The sequence below is a fragment of the Natrix helvetica genome, assembly GCF_964273705.1.
Source record: "Natrix helvetica genome assembly, chromosome: 2".
Taxonomy (NCBI): domain Eukaryota; kingdom Metazoa; phylum Chordata; class Lepidosauria; order Squamata; family Natricidae; genus Natrix; species Natrix helvetica.
The window spans coordinates 149,588,176-149,611,355 of NC_138552.1; the positions used below are offsets into that span (position 1 = coordinate 149,588,176).

The 23,180-nt window shown below is 38.2% G+C and overlaps 1 protein-coding gene across 3 annotated transcripts in view; it reads right to left on the reverse strand.

Annotated features, from left to right (window-relative positions):
* Positions 1–23,180, reverse strand: part of LPIN1 (lipin 1) — a 73,890-nt gene that overhangs the window by 35,199 nt on the left and 15,511 nt on the right. The window contains exons 1-7 of one of the 3 annotated variants that reach the window (XM_081940116.1): positions 21,853–22,027; positions 11,206–11,406; positions 9,983–10,078; positions 8,654–8,985; positions 7,020–7,124; positions 6,084–6,191; positions 1,380–1,509 (exon numbers count right to left, since the gene is read on the reverse strand). In XM_081940116.1, coding sequence (XP_081796242.1) covers positions 1,380–1,509; positions 6,084–6,191; positions 7,020–7,124; positions 8,654–8,985; positions 9,983–10,078; positions 11,206–11,397 — 963 coding nt within the window. In that variant the 5' untranslated portion in view covers positions 11,398–11,406; positions 21,853–22,027. Of the gene's footprint in view, positions 1–1,379; positions 1,510–6,083; positions 6,192–7,019; positions 7,125–8,653; positions 8,986–9,982; positions 10,079–11,205; positions 11,407–21,852; positions 22,028–23,180 lie in introns of those variants that run through there. The other 2 variants (XM_081940115.1, XM_081940114.1) reach the window with 2 other exon arrangements.

Here is a 23,180-nt window from a genome sequence, read left to right on the forward strand (position 1 = left end):
GGTGGGACGTTTTCAGACTTTTGTGGGCCGCTACATCCTGGAGTACAGTCTTCATGATGACATGATCTTGACAGAACTATACCACCTTAGTCTGGGAAGCAGCAGGATGGAAGGCCACTAGGGGATCATCTTTGCACTGAATTCTATGAAGGAACAATACTGAGAAAACCCAATTCTTATTGAGAAGATGACAGCATCATCTTCAGGATCCAGAACGTAACTTCAGTTCCTTCCTCTGGATCATGCGTGAAATAATTGAAAAGTAGAGTAAGGGATTAGATTTCTTTATTACAGAGACCCTATTCTCTGCTTGTAATTCAATCCACATTTTTAAACTAGTAGAGTGGGAACAATTCTGGAAAGCAGGCTTTACAGTTATTACGGAGGTTATTTAGTCATAAGCAGGCATCCTGGTCAAAGGAACACTCCTAAATACGTGTAGAATTCTTTTAAGTGAATTCAGTATCTCAAATTCTGCTCAGTATTATTGAGATGTTGGAAATCAGTCAAAAACCCACTCGTAACTTAAAGGCCACAGACCAAGCAACAATTTTGCTTCCTTCCACATATTCAATTATTGTGTTTTCCAAAGAAAGCGAGAGAGGACAAATGACAATGATGCAAATAAAGTACCATGTGTTCATTTTGCAAGCATACGTTTGATTCCCACCTGTCTCATCTCCCCAGGTGCCACTGCCAAGGAAACATAAGGAAGCATCACCATCACCTTTTGAGCTACGCTTCACCCTTTTTGTATCAACCAGAAATTGTTTTTAGTTTAAACTCTAGCTTAAATGAACAAGCAAGTATCTAAACCATAAACAATACTTGGTTCTTTGGACAAACCACAATTAAAGCTAACTAAAATGTGTCCAAAAGAGATATAGCTCTACAAAGCCAGGGCAAAACACCAGGTAGAAGACTGGTCTAAGAGTCCAATATTCCTAACACTACAGTAAGCTATGGTTTAAGGCAGGGGTGTAAAACTCAATTTCGTTGACTGACGCATCAGGGTTGTGTTTGACGGATGGGCATGGCCAGCTCAATGTCACTCATCGAGGCTCTGTTTTCAGCCACGATGGCCTCCTGGAGCCCTCTGCCAGTATGGGCGGCCTTCCTGTGCTCCATTTTCGCTGGTAGAAGCACCACGAGCCAGTCCTTCACTGTTTCCAAGAGCCAGATCTAAGCACCCTGTGGGCCATATCCAGCCTGTGGACCTTGAGTTTGACACGCCCGGTTTAAGGTAATATCAACATCTTCCCTCTGTATCTATTAGCCACTTCAGACTTCTCTATCCCATTCTGGCAGAAGATAAACCTCAAAGGTTCTGTTTTTTAATAAAAATCTGTAATGTCTGATTCATGTGTCTTTTCGCATACCTTTGTGGCTTGAGGAAGTTCTCCCCAGTCCCAATGCATCTGAGGATTATTGTTTGCAACACTTCTTTCCAGAGGCTTACTGATTAATTCAGAATCACTTTTAGGAGTGAGAGGTCGCGAATCCGAAGGGCTGCAGGAAGAACAGGGAAGAATCAGGAAGAGAATGAGATCCAGCATGCTGCTCAATTTTCTATTCTGAGTGCCAATATTGTATGGACTTAAGCCTACTAAATGAATTTGGATATAAGTCTTGATCAAGAGGCAACTCAAACTGCTGGCCAGGGGAGGAGATTAAGCGGATGTTAAACTTAAGTGAAATTCAACATTCTGAAGCTAGCAAAGAGATAATAGTCCCATTCTTCTGTTTGACAAAAAAAGAGACTTCCAAATATTTCCCTTGGGAAGTCAACCGCACACATATGACTGCACCATAGCCACTGAAACATGTATAAGTGAACAAACAGTAAACTCATTGTGCTTTTCCCTTTTAAGAGATGATTTGCCAAATGGTGTACAGTACATGTTTTCAAGTAATCAGTGTTATACAAAGGTAAATTGTATTAGTTTCAACAGGATGCACACTTTAAAAAGTTGCCAGACATCACAGCAAAATAAAAGCTTTAGGACCTTGCCTCTACCCTCCAGAAAAAAAAACCAGAAAGGTTTCTTCTCATTCTTTGACAGAACAAGGTCAACAAAAGAGAATTTTGACTATTACTGTATATGCCCACGCAAAGGAAGTCACATATGGGACCCGCAATGTGCACAAACAGAGAAAGTGGCTCCCAAAACAGGAAAAACAGCATATGGGTCCACATATCTTGACTTTTACCCTCTAAGCTCAGAATTGCACAGGACTTTGGATAACTGTGCAAAAGGTTTCAAGCTCAAAATGCCCCTTTTAAATTCCAGGCAGGTGACTCAAAACTTGAAACACGCTATCGGAATCTTACTGGAACATTCAGAACCCCAAACCGTTTTGTCTCAAGTTTGAAACAGAGATCAAAAGAAACTTTTTTTTTCAAGTTCAGAATACTACTGGCTTTGTTAAAACAGCCCATTTCAACACCATACAATCGGTCTGAAACTTGAAATGGGGTGTTTTCAGCTCAAACTGTTTCGAAAACACTTCACTCAGTGGGGATATTTTTCCCACTTAGGAAGAAAATTGCCGACACAAAATGATCCATTTGAATCACTAATGTGACTGGCACCATAGCAGAGGTCTTGCAGTACAAAGAGCAGGTTGAATAAATAAATTACATATTTAAAGTATGTATAATTTGGGCACTGCCCAGTTATGGCACCATTAATCAATGGTGGAAAAAAGGAAGGAAGGAAGGAAGGAAGGAAGGAAGGAATTAATTGGTGCCTACATTTGATTTTTAGAGTGTGCACACAAAGATATGGCACAGCGGGAGGGAGGGAGGAAGGAAGTCTAGTAGAAATGTAGTCAAAATTATATCATCCATGCCTATGAAATAAGGGCTTTACAAACATTGATCCTCTCTATTTCCAAATCAAGTATGATGGTGATTCAATGGCACATAGTATGGATAAATTAAAGTGGGAGAAAACTGATAGCCAAAGGTATATAATCATCAAGAAGAAAGAAAAACAGAAAAAATAAACAACTTCATTAGCTCGATAAACCTTTATCCTGGTAAATCACTATAAAATGACCCAGGAAGAAGAATGGAAACTGCTCATTGAAATCAATGGCATGGCTAAAATAAAATAAAAAATCTTGGTGTAGCTGGGAGAAGGCTAAGCAACTATCCCACTATCCCAATCCAGGAAAATAATACAGAACAAAAAATAAAATCTGGAAAGTGTAGACCCCTAACTGAAAGCACGCTGCAAATATTTATTTACAGGCTCCATTCATTTTTGTCACAATAATAATCCCCAGAAAGAAAGCTATCCCTTTCGTACAGGCTACCTTAGAACAAATGCCCAGGAGTCCTTAACGCTCTCTGAGCTTGGTTGATTTCTTGCAGACATTTCATTACCCAAACTAGGTAACATCAACAATGCTAGATTTTTAAAAGCTGGTTTTAAAAAAAAATCAGCAATTTGAATTGCAAGCAATTTTTTTTTAAAATGACTAGAATATGTTTTCCTCATTCTCTAGCTACAGGAGGAGAAAAACAGACTATTATTATAACTTGGGTTTTACTTTAACCAAACTCTAGATACAATCTGAAAATTATATAAACTTTCCTGGTTGTGAAATGCACTGGTCTTTCGGAATATAGAATTATATAATTAAAATACGCATTTAAATTATAACACCCTTGGTGTAAATATGGATTAAAGTATAGTCGTATTCGAATCTTCTTTATTTCTTTATATTTAAGGATGGATATAACTTGTTTCATAATGTGGAAAGCTTATGAATGATCACAGGGATGGGCTTCAAAAATTTCAGCAACGGGTTCTCTGCTCAGTTGCTGGGTGGGCGTGGCCATCGTGGGCGTGGCCTAGTCAGCTTCCTACATCATGGCCGGGGGGGGGGGGGGGTTGCTTTCCCCAGGCTCCAGAGGCTTTCCTCAAAGCTCTGGGAGGGCGAAAACTGCTTCCCCCAGGCTCCGAAAGCAGGAGTGAAATGCTACCGGTTCTGACCGGTTCGCTAGAACCGGTAGCAAAAATTGCTAAGATTCTCCCGAACCGGTAGTAAAAAAAAGCTTTAAAAAGTGGAAAAAAGTTGGACACGCCCACCCGGTCACATGACCCCACCTCACCAAGCCACGGGCACAGAACCGGTGGCAAAAAAAAAATCGCCACTGTCCGAAACCCCTCCGGAGGCCGGAAACGGGCCCATTCTTCCTCCTCCCTGAGTCTCCACGCAGGCCCTGCAATTACCTTGCATCCAAAACGGGCCACGTGGAGACTCCTGGAAGGAGAGGGTGGAGGAGAGAGGCCAGCCAGGGGTGGGATTTGGAGATTCTCCGAACCGGCCATAACATTAGCTAGGGGTTCTCCCAAACCCGGGTGAACCCATAGCAGCCCACCCCTGGATGAGCAGTTTGTGTACATATATCAACCTGATGCAATAACAAAGGATAAAGAAACCTATTCAGGGAGCTGATGACCAGTTACTCTCAAATGTCACTCCTGATAAGAAACTCAACAACTACAGAAATGGGAAGTGTAATTTTTTTCCCCATCAGACACAGGCAGAAAAAAAAAAAGCACAAGCAATTGCTCTCCGAAGGAAGGAAGCTATGAATCAATAAAAGCACACCAGCCAGTGAGTGTTAAAGGAAACCCCAAGCCACAAAGCCTCCTTGTGGCAGAGGCTGTCAGTCAGTCGACAAGTTCCCACGCCCTAAAAGGGATGCAAGCCATTAACAAGGGGAGTGACCATCCCCTGTAGATTTCTCTTGCTTCAGAACAATTTCAGTTTCTGATTGCTGACCATCACTTTATACACTTTTTTTCCCATGAGAACCTGCAACTTACTTTTGGCTTCCTTAAAATGTTTTGGGGGACAGTAAGCTTCAGATGGAAAATGTTCAGAACTACGAGTTCTGCAAGATCAAGCTACGCTTTTCTTCGTTGAAAGGGTTAGCTAGAGTTTGCATTTGAGTGAAGTCTCAGAGGGCTGCAGTGCAATCTTGTCCTGCACAGCCTTGAATCGCTTTTAAATTAACTTTCCTTTGAAATGGATTCTTATCCTAGAATTATATCAGCTATTTCATCTGTCTTGTTATTTTTTTTTATAAATAACTCAAGGTGGCAAAGATATTCAATACTCCTATCCCCCCCCCCCCCACACACACACACAAATAAAAACAGTGCTATGAGATGAGTTGGGGATGAGAATAGTTGGTTCAAAGTCACCCAGCAGTTTTGGAGGTCTAGAATAATCTATTACTACATCATAAACTTATAAACTGGATGCATACATTTTTTAAGAACTGTTAAAATGACAGAACCTGTTATTGTAAGAAAGATTGTTTTGAATTAGATTGGTTTTAATTCAAATATAGGGAGTAGAACCTGGTATTTTCCTAGCGAAGAGCAATCTACTGTACTTCCTTATTAATAGTTCTTCCGGCATGAAAATCATTATTTGCAAAATTGGTTCTTTTCACTGAAGGAATAAAAAAAGCCCTCAGAACCAGAAAAGTTTCATTTCTGCACCCAAATCCATGTGTTGGCAAGTATGATACTATATAAAACATAGTACAATTAGAAAAATACAGGACCATATTTATTGTGCAACACTGAGGAAATCTTCCGACTACGCACTAGCAAGCAGGAAGCTGGAGTTTAAAAACCCAACTTTGGAAAGGCAGAAAAACCAAGAGTGTAAGGCAGTAATCAATGAATTTTAAGACAGGCAAGGTGAAAGGAAGGATATTTTTTTTAATTCTGAAGCAAGAAAAAGGAGTCAAAAACAACGAGTCCATGAGATCTACGATACAGACAGACAGATGGACAGATGGTTGGATGGATGGATGGTAGGATAGATGGATGGATGGACTGACAGATAAATAGACACTGTTTTATGGGAGATTTATACTTTTGTACATTTAATGTTATCACTTAAAAATCCCAGACAAAAACTTTATGAACGACTTCCCAGTTTCCTGCCATGAGTTAGTAAACGAAATCAGTTTGAAAAGATCCGCCAATCTTGTATACCATTAACAGTATTAAAAGGTTAATCACCGAAAATGCAATTGGCTGTTCTACCTGTCTGCAGCAGGATAGTGAGAGGTCCGGTCAGGACAAGAACTAGATAAGCTTCCCTCTGCTGGAACAGTGAGATGAGAGGGCCTCCCTATGCAAGTTCTAGATTTACTGGATAGTATAATACAGCAGGAGGGGAAGGGGGGGAAAAAAAGAGAGAGATTAGGCCACATTATCCTGCAATATGTTTCAAATCAACCCATGTTGCTGAGGCTGTCATCTGCCTCTTGGAAAGCATCCAAATTGGGTTAAACAAAGGGGAGTCTCTAAATGACAAGATCCAGAACTGCTCGAAGCAAAACACAGGAAGGCAGAATAGAGTTCAAGAAACCACTAAACCACTCTACACAAATGCTTAACAAGAAGCTGCAAACAGCATAGGCAACCATTACACTTTGTGGTAACATAATCACCTCAAATCAAGCAGCACTCAATCCTAAGGAGACATAAAGGCTTTGCCTATGTTTATACCAACGAAAAGAACATTATACCTAAAAATGGATACGTAAGGCCAACAGTTTTCTGAAATTAAGCCTAACAAGATAAGAGGTCAAACCATGCCTGTTAAATATGAAATGTATAGAACATTTGTGTTCTGTCAGAAGGACAAAGCTTGAACTAATTCTTCTCAGCTCCCAACTTAAAAACTGTTCCAAACAATTCATCTTCCCACAGCTTTGAAGTGAAAGAAATCTGCTTACACACATTCACATATAACATATAGCTGAGCCCTCAATGCGTTACTGAAGCATGAAGTGGTGAACTGGCATTTAAATGGCCGAAATGGAGTTGAAACCAGAGAGAGATACTCGTAGCATTAAGGCCAGAAGCATGAAAAGTCTTGTCCTTCCTTTAATTGCTGAGTAGGTCTGAAAAGAAAGAATGCATGAAAAGGGTTCATGGAGATTGTTTGATTTAGCCTGGTAACATGCATTGTACCTCTGTCTGGGTGTCCATTCTCCATCTGAGTGGGGATGAGCAAGCAAATTTATAGAAGAAACCGTCTCAATGTCTTCATCCCTGCACAAATCAGGGACCAATGTTCTGAACATAAACAGAAAAAAAAACAACAGAAAAAGAAAGGATTTTGTTTTAAATGCCCAAATCTTACCACTGCATGGTAGTAGTATTAGTGGTACAACAAAAACATGTAAAAATGAATACATATTAAACCCATGGAGGCTATTGTTAAAAGATTCTAGATACTTTCAGAACATGTGCAAATTTTTTTAAAAATTCTATTTCTGGAAAAAAAATGTGTTTTCTAAATTTTCCATAAACATCTGAGTTAGGAATTCTTGGTAAAACCTATTATTACATTACAGCATATCATATCATACCATATATTATATCTGAAGTCCTTTCCAGATGGACTCTTTAAAATGCTCTAGTATTTGTTCATTATAAATTCAATGGGCAAACAGACGGTGTTATTATCTTATTTGCTGTGGGGGTTTTTAATCTTGTTTTCAATTCATGAGAATACAGTAATTTATTTTAAGAGTAAAGCAGTATAATGCTTCAAAATTACAGATACAACACAACACAATCAGCTGGGGGGGAGGGGTAAAAAATAGACATTTTGATCATATGTGCATGCAATTCGTTTTTTAAAAATAGAATTTTGAAATATTATAAATTAATATGTGCCTTTGCCTTTATTTTCTCGGCACTGTAAAATAAATGTTCTGCCTATTCACATCTATATGTGTGTGTATGTGTGGGGAGAGAGAGATTAATTCAGAAGAAACATGGATCAAGCAACTATGTTCTGCCTATTCACATCTACATGCAAATATGTATTTTATATACATACAGTCATCCACTATTCTCTAGGCAAAATATTTTTACACATTCATCAGCTTTATCTGATTTCATGAAACCCTTTAGTCAAGACCTTTTTGCAAATATTCGTTTCGTTCACTGTTACAAAACACAAATATTAGAAAATAGAGCTACAGAAGATGAATTAAGTGTTTTTGGAGTGTTTTAAAACTTCCAGCTAATTTTTTAAAAAGATACCTATATGGATGGATGAAATATATTTGTGCATTTGGACAGGAAAAAGTAATTCCCTTTATTTTTTTCACTATTTTTTTTTACTATTGCTTTTTTTTTTTCTTGGTTCTATTTTATGAAATAAAGGACAGTAGTAAACAGAGGAAGGCTAGGAATCTGCACTAGTAAGGACAACTAGGAGGCAATCCATAGGCATAACCTATCTATGAGGAAAGTTCATTTACCGGTAATTACAAAAATCACAGCAACGAATTATTTGGATGCTGTGCTGCAAATTCATGTGCACACCATTTTAAAAAACAATACAACATAAATGACAGCTTGCATTTCAACATAACTTTTCACTTTTCAACTAAACTTCATAAGGTAACCGTAACACTGTAATCCTGTAACTTTAATCAATTTAAAAACTACGATCGGTGAACATTCTATAATTCTTGTACTACAAAAAAAAGCAGGAAAAAAATGATTTAAGGCATTTAAACGTTAAACTATTGTTCAACTTAAAATTTAAAATTAACATTCTGAATTAATTAGACCCTCTCGATTAATACCTGGAAGTAGTATCTAGCAGCTCATTCTCTTCGTCGGAACTCATTTCTATAGGGAACATGTTTTCGTCTTCAGTAGTATCAGCATTCTCGTCTCTTTTTGAAATGTCTATTTTATGGGCGGATTTCCTTCTCCTCTTCCTCCTTTTCTTGACAGAACAACTTGCAGCCATGGATTCCGTGGCAGAAGGAGAAGTAGAGATTGATAACTGGGAAGGAACAGCAGTGTCCATGCTCCTTAACCTATCCACAGAATTTCTCTTCAGCTGGAATTCCATGAGAGAAGATCCCTCGGTCAAAATGGGGGATGTAGCCAAGTGGTATGGAATTGCCTCCTTAAAGAAAGGAAACACAAGTCTGTTGACATCTGGCATCTATCAACTCAAAGGTAACAATAGTGAATTTATATGCTCCAAATATGTTCTGCACCAGTGAAACTTTCAAGGCCAGCAGAATATGTTATGTGTATATAAACAGAAACCTACCGTGTTTCCCCTAAAATAAGACAGGGTCTTGTTTTCTTTTGACCCCCCCCCCAAAAAAAATAAGCGCTTGACATATTTTCGGAGAGGTCTTCTTATGAGCGTGGTCACCTCATGGCTGCTGCTGTGTTGCAATATTTTGGGGGAGGGCTTATTTTCGGGAGAGGGCTTATTTTAGCACATGCGCTAAAAAGCCCAATTGGGCTTATTATCCGGGGAGGTCTTATTTTCAGGGAAAGAGGGTAAATGTTACAAATACATGAATATGTACACGTAATCATCCTTTCCAAAAGTCCTCCTGACAGAAATTCTTCTGGAAAAGGCAAATTCAGAAAAATGTGCAAGTAAAGAAAACATCTCACATTTAAGAGCTGTGGCTTGCCAGGAAGTGAGCCCTAATAATCCTTGATTATAAATGCTAACCACTTTGCAAACTCGATAAAAAATAATTTAATAATTTAATTTAATATTCATCTTTAATTTAATATTCATCTTAAACATACATTATAGTGTATGCCAGTTTTTCTGTGCTAATGGCTTATCCATAACTAGAGAAAATGATTAAAAGCCCTCATTTTCTTCCATATGTCTAGCTATTACCTGACATAGTTCTTTGAAATAATTTGAAGAATGTGATTATGTAAACTAGTGGCTATTTTAGACATAAATCTAGTCTATCATAAATCATGACAAATAAAAAGTGATTAGAAAAAAAGCTTAATATAGTAGATAATCCTACTATAACTGATCTTAAAACAAACATAAATCCCTTGTTTTGTTATTGATTTCTATGTCCCCTTGCATACTATAAAATATGAGAAACAAAATACATATGGTGGGCTGGTCTCACCTCCTTGTCATCTGTTTCCTCTACAAAAAATGCTTCTCCATTGTCTCCTAATTTCATGTGCAAATCCACAGATTCTCCATTAATTTCTATGTCAACCTTGAGAGAGGCAGAATACAAAAGATATAGATTTTTTAAAATACCCTCAAGAAAATATGACGTGTTCATTCCTTAAGTGAAATAACTTTTTCCCCATTTTACAGCAACAGGGTCCAAGTGGTTGAAACACTTCATATTACATCAGCAATTTCTACTAAGACTGATTATGCCTTTAAAAATGAGAAAAACTGGCGCTGCCTTACGTTCTGTGAAAGACTCATAGATAATAATATCTAAATCCAGAACTTCCCAATTATTAGTCATTATTCTACACCAAGTAACATTAAGAACGAAGAGCATAATCTAGAAAAAATTAAGAACTATTTACTTACCCCAGGTGACATCTGATTTAAGATATTTTAAATCTCACTTGTTTCAATACAAGTTCTGGAGTCTGTGGTTAAAACCACATTATATAAAGTTCATAAAAGAGCTTAAAGCAGTCATTAATCAAGGGATAGGCTGAGGTGAGTAACTAGATACGCTTTCATTGCTAGATAGGTGATGAAAGCCCTTATGCGCAGCAAATGATTCCTGAGTACACAATCAGTTTGACTCACAGCAGTTATAACACACATAGTTCTATCATTTGCTGAAAATGCTGATGTTTTTTTTTAAGAAATCCCCAGGTAGTGACTCTTTATTTGGACTCATTATCATTTGATTTCCTTCAAGTGTTATAGGAGTAGGATCTATATTTTTAAAAAAGATTAAATGGCTGTCAGACACACACCTGAGCTATCCTCCTGACTGCCATAGGCTGGGAGTTGCTATTTACATAAGTTGCTTTTTATGGCTGCAGCCACCATTCCCTTTGGGAAGCAAATGAAATAGGAGAGTGTGAGTTTTTTAGGAAAAATGGTAGAAAGTCTACTGAGAGCCTCAGTCATCGAGGTCATGGTTGTCCCAAATTGGACTTTGTTTTTTCCTTGAAGACATTTCACTTCTCAAGAAACCTCTTGGATGAGAAGCAAAACATCTTCAAGGAACAAGTCCAGTTGCCTTTTCAAAAAGCGCCTTTGGGTAGAAAGAAAACTGTTCCAATCCTTGTGCCCATGTACAGGGTGACATTCAACATCTTACCAATTTAACAAATGCAAATCAAGCTCAAGTTTTTTGTTCCTTACCACTTTTTCCTTAGAACGTAGAACTCCCATCTTTCCAAAGCGTACGTGAAAAGGTGAACATTGGAGGTTTCCATTGGGCTGGCGGATAACAATGATATCAATGCATCCAGACAATGTGGCCGGATTTAACCCTTTATAGAGCTCCTTCACTGTCACAAAGACTTGCCCTGCTAACTGTCCAACGTAATTCATGGTTTGTGCCTGGAGATGATAAAGAAGAAAATTATCATTAGATGATTGCTGGTATGCATCCCTGCAAGAGCTGCAGAAAACACCTGCAAAGCCAAAGCAATTCTGCAAAAGGGCAGAAGAGCAAATAATTATTTGCATATAAAAATCAGTTTTCAGTAGAATTGACCATATTTCTTCAGGCCAGATCTAATCAAATAAAAGATATGCTGATCTGACCTTCAAGAAGAAAATGAAGGGGAAAGAAACAGACTACTACAATAATAAAACTTGACCCTTCACACTCTTGGATCCATGCAGCTGCATTTATCTCTGATTTCATTCTCTGGTTCATGCTATTATGAGCTTATTTATTCATCTGATTTACACCCATTGCAAACAAGGAGAATAACTGAAATAGCCATATCAATGGAGCGTTTAGATAATATGCTGATAAGAAATATAATTATACATTCTAAAATGTATGATAACTAGCCTATAAAATCATCCTACTACTCAACTGAAAGTATTTTGTTTGCTATAAGAATCTGGCCAACTACATGGAACATGTCTCCAGGTAAGAAGGAAGAGGAGAGGAGAGCCATCAAAGATGAGAAGATGGGAATAAAATGAGCTGATTAATAATGCCTACCTACTTTTTTTTCAGTGCTGTTTTAAAGAGCAAGAAATAACACCTCTGAGTTTCAGAGGTAGACAGAATCCCCCATAGAATAAGCAAAAGAGCAATCTAGAAAAGCTTAGACTGGAAAAGTCATAGACCAATAGATCCCTTCAAATTCCATCATCAGATTCCATTCCACAATACTCTTTGATGACTCTTGGGGAAATGGCAGATCATTAAATGCCAAAAGTGTTTTCTTAAGGTTGGCAATAGTTTAATCCATCCATTTCAAAACCCTGAAAAACTCCTTGAACTAATTTTTCTCATAAGGTATTAAGAGGCAAAATTGGTGATTTGCCCCTTAAAATTCTGTCCAAGATAGAAAGCCCTGCTTCAGTGATCTCAAGTCATCAACATTGCCAGCTGGTACTCTTCGGATTGAAAACGTTTCTTCATCCTTTGGTGTCCTGAGTTTATCCTACTTCTAATGAACAAAATGTTTACTAAGCCTTTAAATCAGTGTGTTGTAAAGGTTAAATTTGAATTCATAGTTCTACTGAATTTTTAGACAAGCATGAGCAGCTGTATTTCTCGATCTAACGTAGTACCATTGTGAGTGGGATAATATATTTATCAATGCTGCTTTTGATTCCTTTCTGGAGGAACAGAGACACACAAATACAGTATAATGAGCCCTTAGCCTTTCCCTCTAACATAACAACTGAGATAGTTGCTACTGTTTATAAAAGTGCTTGAAAGTCTTCTCTTTAAATCAGTGGGGCAACTTTTAAGATACTGTATATGGACTTCAACTCCCAGAATTCCCCAGCCAGCATGTTCAGTACTGTACTACTGTGAGTAGATCTCCATGATGAAAACAACTAACGGGACTCTCTCAGCTAGCAAGGCAAAATTCCACCAAGAATATATATTTGCAGGACATGAAGGCTCAGATAAGCTGGCTTGTTGTAGCAAAACTATGAAACCATATATGAAAGAATTCCAGTGACTGCAAGCTCTGCTTATACAACAGCCAACGTCCAGTTTCTTGTACTCCTTGCTCCTGCCTGCTCTACACACGTCTAAAAGCAATTATCTTTTTTGGGGGGGAGGGGGGGGGACAGAAGATGTACTCGCTCCTTGTTTTGGTAGCAGCCTATTATTTTGTGTTTATGTATGACTGTGTGAAAATGAATTCTCAACAGCCACCAAAATCAGTGATGATGGGATTGTAGAAAAGGAGCAGAAAGAGTTGTGACTATCTTATGAAAAGGATTAGAAGAAGGAAGGGCAGGGGATAAATCAGGACCTATTGACTGATGCCTGAGTAATCTCCAGTCGATCAGAAGAAGCAAAGTTGGCTGGGGAATTCTGGGAGTTGAAGTCCTCCAGGCTTAAAGTTGACAAGGTTGGAGACCCCTGGTTTAAACTGAAAAATAGCAATAATTCAAAATTGGTCTGTTAACTTCCTCATCAGATTGTTAATCAAGAATGCCTGGGAGAAAACCAAGAGTAGGTTTTGATTGAAATAATGTGTAAGTTTGATTCTTCTGGGTTTCACAAATTCTTGGGCTGATCACATGCTTGAAAGCTGCTTTTTCTTCCATTTGTACCATCCATCTGCATGTGAACGAGGACCCAGCTGCTGCAAACAAAAAGCAAGTATAAACCGGACTCCAAAACTGCAGCGCATCGGCACCACGGGTAACAATAACAGAGGTCAACTGGAAAAGCCCTACAGGACAAGAAAGGAGATTTCTTTCATATCATTCAAAACAGACAGGGAGGGCCAGAGGGGGAAAAGACGAACAGCGGAAAAGCTATCTTCAGCCACAAAGCTATCTTTAGTTATTTCCACTTTTCCTCTTCGGCATAACCTCTTCTGCCCCCACCACCAGCCAGGATGCAGCAGAAAACATCCTGCCAAGCCAGTGTCTAGCGTCTCAAAGCCAGGCCTTCTACGATACTAAGAACCAAGAAATAGGCTGAAAGAACATAGAAGCATTCTAAAATCTACAGAAGAGCTCCTATGTTTCTATCATAACTTTCTTGAGTACAAACGTTTCCTGAAGCAGCACAAAAAATAAACTTCCAAAATACTGTATATTGCTACCTGAGGGGGACTAACAAGATGGCACTTCTCCTTCCTCAAATTCAAGTACAAAAGTTGACTAGAATGATTAGGGAATCCTTTCCCATAACTCTAAGGTACCTTCATGTCCACCTAGTATTAGACACTGCCTGAGAGTGAAGAAGGGAAAGGAAAGCTACCGTATTTTTTGGAGTATAAGACGCACCTATTTCCCCCAAAAAAGAGTATGGAAATCTGGGTGTGTCTTATACACTGAATACTGCATTTTTGGCCTCCCGAAACCCTGCCCCCTCCACAAAAATGGACATGTAGAGGGTTTGGGAGGCCTGCAAAGTGCTCCTGGGGGCTGGGGGGGGGCAAAAACAAGTGGAAAACAGGCTGTATTTTTCTCATTGTTCTCACACACACCCAGTCCCCAGGAGCAGTCTACAAGCCTCCCAAAGCCTATGCATGCCCTTTTTATGGCAAAGAATGGGCCTATTTTCACAAAAATTGGGCTGCTTTTTGCTTGTTTTTGCCCCCTCCCCCCAGCCCTCAGGAGCACTTTGCAGGCCTCTCAAACTCTGCATGCCCCGTTTTTCACAAAACATGAGGCATGCAGAGGGTTTGGGAGGTCTGCAGAGTGCAAAAACCTTTTTTTAAATTTACCTCTTCAAAATCTTAGTGCATCTTATACTCCGGTGCATCTTATACTCCGAAAAATATGGTAATTATATCGTACGTAGCCCTTGTCTTATAACTACAATTGAGACCAGAATTTCTGTTGCTAAGTAAGGTGGTTGTCTTACAACCTTTTGCCATGGTTGTTAAGCAAATCACTGCAGTTTTTAAGTGAATCATATGGTCATTACATTCCTCCATTGACGGAAGCCAGCTGGGAAGGTTGTAAAATGGCAGTCACATGACCCTGAGACACTATCACTACTGGTTAGCATGAACCTGAATTTTGACCATGTGACTGCGGGGATGCTGCAATGATTGTAAGCAAGGACAGACGATCATAAATCGTGTTTTTGCAGTATCATCGTAATTTCGAAAAGTTGCCAAACAAATAGTTGTAAATTGACAACTACTGGTATCCCACTCTCAACTAGCAACAGATTAAACTAAAAGAATTAAACTAAGAGCTTACAGCATTTTCAACATGACCAATCCGATATAACATATGATGAACACACAAGAATCAGAGAGGAGGAGTGAGGTACTCCACAATAGATTAATTCTCAAATGGGCAGAGTTAGACACTGAAATTATAAACAGATAAACATCTTGGAATATCATCTCTTGTGTTCCTCTACTTTTCATGGTATAGCTAGGATGTCCTAAGAAGTCCACCTTATGAAATTGGGCAGATTTAATCTTGTGGACAGAAGCAAGAGTGGTCAGAACCAGAAAGTAGTCATCTGTGCCCGCCTTTTATTTCCTTTCTCTGTTTTCTTTCCACAAAATCAATACTGCTTGCATTATTGAATAGGAAGTGCTATACAAGGCTATGAAATGGCGTTTTCTCATAGGCTTTTCTTTGCTAACAGATGATAAACCCTAAAGCTATCAAGCAGAGAAAGATGTGCAGAAGAGAGGAGAACATTTCATTTTGGTCACAACCTGGATAATTATTTTCGAAAGAATGATTTGAAGATTTCCAGAAAGAATCCTCAACTGAATAATTCAACTTACAGAGTTGAAAACAAGTTCTTAGAAAAGTTTTATTACTGAAATGCAACTCACATCTCTAGTGGGTATCATTATTAAAACAAGTCAAAAAGACCACTAGCATGACTTAGTCATCAATATTTGAGTACAATATGAATAGCCCTTCTTGACTTGATACTATATTGAACTCCTCCAGTTCTTCTAATTTAATAAAATGAAAACCAACTGAATACAATTTTCAGAATTCTCTTTTATGGCTTCCCGCTTTCTCTCATTTTAGAAGAAACATGATAAGGTAATCAGAAAAAAATTATGAAACTTATCTACAAAGAGTTCCTGAATCAAAGCACCGCCTTCAAACTATCTTATATCTTTATTTAAAAACCTAACATAGCTTAACATAATCTAAATAATACAATGCACTAAAAGCTAAACAAACTGAAACCCTTAAACGAAATTGCACAACAGAGACTGAAAGACATCGAAAGAAAAGGCTTGCTGTCAAAAATGATTGCAACCAAGCTTTTGAGAAATCAATTTCCACAGTATACAACTAAATAAAATATGCTACTCATCTCAAACAATTGCAGTGGGATAAAAGTAAAGCTACTTTTGAAAAGTGCAAGATGAAGTCAGGCGGATACTATATTGGAAAATGCATAGATCTACTTTGCAAAGCTGCTAATTCTCCTTTAGCAAAGAAATCGAACTCTTTTCTAACTACTGTATTATATTATTCACAGATATGGCAGCAGATATTAGTCTCATACAGAAGCCTATTTTTTAATATCCTGCTTAGCAAATCATTTAATTAAAACAGCACAGATTTAAATCTGCTGAAGATCTGCATGCAAGGAATACAGATGTATTTAGGTCAGTGGTTCTCAACCTGTGGGTCGGGACCCCTTTGGGGGTCGAATGACCCTTTCACAGGGGTCACCTAAGACCTTTGGAAAACACATATTTTCAAAAAAATACGGAAAACATAAAATAATTTTATGATTGGGAGTCACCACAACATGAGGAACTGTATTAGAGGGTCGAGGCATTAGGAAGGTTGAGACCCACTGATTTAGGTAGTCCTAGATTTATGACTGGTTGCTTAATGACTGTTTGCTTAAAGTCCGTTCCAAATTACAATTGACATCTCCAGCACTACTTAAACATGTTTTTAGACTTATGACAGCAGCATAACACACACACACACAGGATCATGTGATCGCATTTCGGCTCATTTTGCAGACCTTTGCAGCATCCTACAGTTGTGACCACAATTTGCTACAGTCTTTCCCAGTTTCTAGTGTTTACTTCTGGTTAATACCCATTTGAAAAAATGGATTCACTTAATGACTGCTGTGTTTGCTTACCAGGCTCAAGGTTGATCCAACCTTCCATCCTTCTGAGGTCAGTAAAATGAGGATCCAGATTGTTGGGGGGCAATATGCTGGCTTTTAATATGCTCACCACTTAGAGAGGGCAATAAAGCACTATGAAGAAGTATATAAGTCTAAGTGGTATTGCTATTGCTAATAACCATCTTAAGAACAATTGTAACTTCGAATCCGGTCACATACTGCTTCGACTTACAATCCTAATTCCATAATCAATTATGGTTGTAGGTCATTTACCCCCTCCCCCCCCCAAAAAAAATCAATTTCTCTCTATGTTTGTTTGTTTATCTATTTCATTGGTACAGATAATTGTTCGCTGTCAAACCTAGACTTCCAAACCATGTTTATAATTCTGGTTCTAATGCACTATAGTTTAATAGTAATGGAAAGCAATGAGTGGATATGAAAAAGGCCATGTATTCTTTTTTTTCCCTTTATCCTATACCAGGGGTGTCCAAACTTGGGAACTTTAAGACTTGTGGAGCTGGCTGGGGAATTCTGGGAGTTGAAGTCCACAAGTCTTAAAGTTCCCAAGTTTGGACACCCCTGTCCTATACAATTCCCAAAGTATATTTAATTTGATTTATATCTTACTTTTATTTTGCGCAACTCAAACCATCATGTATAATGCTCCCCCTTATTTTCCTCTCAATAACAACTGGGTAATTGAAAGAGAGTAATAGACCCCAAATAGTTGGTGTCTAAGGGAGAACTAGAACTTGCAGTTTCCCAGTTTCTTAACTGCCAAAGTGGGTAGAAAGAAAAGAAAAATTAGGAGACACAAAAGTATTATCCCAAACTTTTTACTACTGCAAAGTAATTTAGATTCTTTCGTTTTACAAGACGGAGTGGGAGGAACCTTTAACCACATTTTTTTTTAATTTTAAAGAATTAATGGAGCAATTGCTTAATGGAGAAACATCAGCCTGATTCATCCTTAAGGGAACAACAGCAATGTTTATTGAACAACTCGCCCATAATCACAAATTAGGATTATCAAATCAGCATTGAGCCTATTAGAATCAGAACCTTGATTCAGAAAAGTAATCCAGTTCAATAATTCAAGATTAAATAGTTTGGAAAACTGATCTGATGCAAACTATTAGCTCCTCTGTTCAATCCTGATTTCTCAAAATCAAATTAGAAAAACCCATTCTTGCACATGTACTGAAGTATAAAAATCATACGGATTAGAGATCTAATCAAACTGTTTTCAACTTGAATGCCCAAACTGAAGCTTCACATAGCTATAAAAACAACCCTGCCTCTTTCAGGTCCAAAAACTTAGCCTTAGTTATGCAATAGTAAACCATTAATTTTCTCGAAGCCAAGGATGCAAGGCACATGCCTATCTAGAATTAGAAGAACAGGATGTTCTTGACTTACAACAGTTCGTTTACTAACTGTTCAAAGTTACAACGGCATGGAAAAATGTGACTTATGACATTTTTTCAAAGTTATAACCTTTGCAGCATCCCCATGATCATTGTGATCAAAATTCAGACACCTGGCAACTGGTTCGTATTTATGACCATTGCTGTGTCCCAGGGTCATGCGATCCCCTTTTACAACCTTCTGACAAAGAAAGTCAATGGGGATAGCCAGATTCACTTAACAACAGGATTAATAACTTATCAACTGGAATGTTTTACTTAACAACTGTGACAAGAAAGGTCGTAAAATGGAGCAAAATTTACTTAACAAATGTCTCACATAACAACAGAAATTTTGGGCTCAATTGTGGTCGTAAGTCAAGGATTGCCTGAATTACCGTATAATAAGTAGAAAGGCCATTCATTTCTACCTTCTGTACTCTTGGGGGAGGGGGTACCCAAACCTAATTCTTATATAAGAATAAATACTGACTTAGGATGTGGGGTACTAGAGCACAAGTTTTCTTCAATCTAATTTCTAGCTTTGACCATCTAGGAATTCATTCCTTTTTATTGCTGAGTCAACATCCTTTTAACTACCATGACCACCAAGCTCTGGCCAAGGAGATAAGCCTTGTCTTAAAAAGCATAACTCATGGAAACTCTTCATGCCCTTGTCCTTTGCTCTGTCTTTTACCACATCCACTTCTCTAACATCTTTGATCCATATAAATAAGCACACACATGTTTCTATGCTCATTCATGGGAAGAAGGGCCATTTCACTGTTATACAGCTTTAAAAGTTCAGCACCAAGGAACTCAGGTTTTTCCAGCATGGTCTAAAGATAACCCTCAGCAGAAAATTGGAGGATCCCCAGAGTTTATGGCATAGAATAGCTTTGAGAATAACTGAATATTTCAGCCACACAAATGTAGTCTTGGCAGAAAAAATAAACCTGATCACTTCTGTATTGACCCACTTTTGAAACTAACACAACCTACCAAACCAGAACAGCCTTGTTAAATGCTTAATCTTTGTTTATGGAAGGAAAGCAAATGCTAATGTGTACAGGCATGCTTGGGATGCCTATCATTATAAATTCCCCAAACTGCTTCTAATAGTTTTGGGAAAATATTTTGCCCTGTTTAATTGCACAAAGGAGGCTTGAAAATCAAGGGTTCCACAACCAGAAGTGTTGCAAATGCACTGAAAGTGGAAATTCTATACACAGTCCACTGTTTTTGATAAAATGTCTGCAGGAATTCTTTAAAAGTCCACCCAGTGAACTGGCTATGAGAATCTCCACTTCGAATATAAATTTACCTTCTGGGTCTGAAAGCACTTTGCAAAAATGATGGCGAGGTTTCAGGCTTGACCTGAATCATTTCCACTGATGCTGATGAAATCAAATGTAAACCATTACTGGTTCATAGCTATTGAGAGAGTGAATTACTGTATCTCATCACATCTCATCCAGAATTATGTTGTTCACACAATCAATTAGTCAGATGTTCAGACTATATTTGACATTTTATCCACTTATGAACTCCTTCCCAAGCACTTGGGATAGGGAGATGTAATTTTTATTAATAGTAGTACCATTTTAGAGAAATATATGTTTTGTAACTATCTCCAATCAGATGCTTCCAATTACGTATCTGGAGACTTTAGTTCCTAAAATTCCCCATCCAGCAAGCCATTTTGAAGTCCTAAAATCGCTTCGGGGGTTTGACTTGTATTTGACTTCCCGCTTTGAGGGAAGACTTGTGTGGCCCAACTGCACAGAATTTTTAAAAACTATGAATTTTAGGTTCAAAACGTGCTTTCATATTAAGGTTATAATTGAACGCATGCTTTTAAAAAAAAACTTTAAATTTAATGGAATTACTGGGCATCACAAAAGAAAAATGATCTGTCTGAATGCCATGTAGCTTTGAGTACAAAACCTCTTTATACGTACTAAATCTAATAACTATGTTTTTTGATTATGCTATATCCTATATTTCATTCAAGGGAAACATATATAATACTTCCCCTTTAATCCTTAAAACAAAGCTATTACGAAAGTTATACACCAATATTCTCCAGTATGCTTTGTGACTGTGATATGAAACTCTCAGTAAAATCAAGCACACCACATGAGGGCTTTAAAATGCAAAAACCACATATACCGTACATATCATAATGTAGAGGCTTCAATTCAAATAACATTGCATGACTTTTTTCTACCGCAGGCATACAATCAAGGTGAATTCGGAAAAATGCATAGTATATTAATACAATTTCAATCATCCTGAGAGTTTACACTGATTTCTCTAAGCAAAGGAGATTATTCCAATGAAAGAAAATACACCTTTTGAAAAACGCTATACATTTTACAGGCAGAATTCTACTATATTTAATGTTGAAATTGCTGAAACAGTTTTAGCTCACACCCATTCTATCTGGCTGTATACCAGAAATGTGAACAACAATTCTTTAGGTAGAAGCTAAAATGATTTTAATTGTGCTTTCTCTTCCACACCAATAAAGCCTGGTTCTCCCACAGGAGAGTATTAGAAAATAAGACATTATTTAAAATGTTAATTGATGTAAATATGTCGTCAGGAGATACAGAACTCACTAACACCATTTGAGCTATTGACACAAACTACATATAGCTAGCAGTATCAAAGAACCATTTCTCATCACACATTAGGCAACTGTGTAATCAAACAGAAAATACTATGTGCACAGATGCAGAAGATCCAAGAAAAGTTCAGCTCTCTCCAAAAACATCTAAAGCATCTAAAACGGCTATCATTTCTTGTCACCTTCAGAAACCAATGAAGTGCTTTCTTCTTATCTCAAAACAGCTCTTACAGACAAAAATGAGTACATGTAACTCTACCACAGGCCCATAAACCTTTTCCTTTTGTTACCACTTAGGCCCAGCTATTACCACCTTTGCTGCCTATGTTCCCCCACAATATGCTTCTTAAATCAACTAGAGAATTCCGGGAAATGACATGATTCTCCACCCTCAGCAGTGTTACTGTGTCTCACCAGCGATCATTAAAACACAGCTTATCTTTGGATCCATATGGTGGCAGCAAGGGACAGAAAGGGAATCCCCGAGGTTCAGTGTTTTTCTAGAAAGTATGTGAAATATTTGTCCAGGTTAAAAACAAAAAAAAGCCAGGTTAAAAAAAAAACTTAAGACCCAAAGCAAAGCTATACCCTTGCCTTAAGAAAAACACTGTAAGCATCGTTAAGCTGAGAGGGAAAAATTCAGCAATCTCTGACTTTTTTGACATTCCATCTCCGCTATGACCTGCTGCCCAATCGGTCTTCCAGCTATTTTGTACCTTGCGTGATTTCTCTTCTCCACTGTAGAACACATCAGCAATTTCTCCCAGGGAAGCAAAAAGCAGCTCTCTCTCCCGTGGCGATCTTACTCCAGAGCAATGAATGACTGCAGAGCGGGCTAGAGCAAAGGAGGAACAGTAGCTCAGGGCCAATGCTGCGCTTGCTTCTGTGTCTACAGAGGCTACTGCAGGGATGTCAATTCACCCCACATCACTGCTTGGGACCCGCCCCGGAGGAGGGAGCTAGCAAAAACAGACAGGAGGCCAACGGGGGGAATTAAGGGGAATGACTCGAGCTGAGATTACAAAGGGAGGTACAGGATTAATGTCGGGGCTCTCCTTTAGCTATGCCTGCCTCTTGGATTGCTCTATTCTACAGATATAAGTCAGAGCCGCGAATCACTAAAGATGGATCTAGGAAAGGTACAAACATCATTGGCTGCTGAGACCAGGGGATGCAAGGCATGTCATCGGAGTTCTGTAAAACCTGGAAAGTTGTCACCTTATTCAAAATGAAGAGGGGACAAAAACACAGAGGTAAATTAATAAGATGGGGATTCATTCATGTGGTAACGTTTATTTCAAGTAAATCACAATTCCAAGCAACTCAAGAATCAGTAGTAGCTAAAGTGCTGGGCTAGAAACAAGGAGACTTTTGTTCTAGTCTTCCCTTAGGGATGAATGATGGATGGATGCCTTTGGCCTGGTCACTCTCACTCAGTCCAGCCCATCTCCAAGGATTGTTCTTATGGGGAAAATAAGAAGTGGGAGCATTAGGTAAGCATAGCACTTGGAACTGACAAAAAAATAGAGGAGGGATAAACCACTAATAAAACAAATGTCAAGAATACATCCATATCATTATGGTTTGCAACTACGTGGAAGTTATCACAATCTGTTGACATTTTTTTAAGTTTCCCAATTAAGTCCCCAGGCCAATGACAGCCTCCCATTCAAGTATTAACCAAATCGAACCCCTCCTTCTTCCAGGCCCTGTGGTGCTATTTTCTGGAATACATAAATTGGTTTTTTTCTGTATCTGGCTGGAAATCTTCAAGGCAACTTAATGAAATATGCCTTCAAATGATGAAAAAGAAAAAGAACGTCTCCATGCATAGAATTTTTGCCACTGGTTGAACTAAATTAAGTTACACAAAGTGGCACCATTGTGAATGATTTGAATAATCTGGTCCATCTCAAATGGTCACAAAATCAACCCTGCACATTCAAATGCAATGGAGTTGAAACACCTGTTTCAGCATACACACACACACACACACACACAAAGAAATTAGCCACTTCTGTACAATTCATATATACTGTACAAT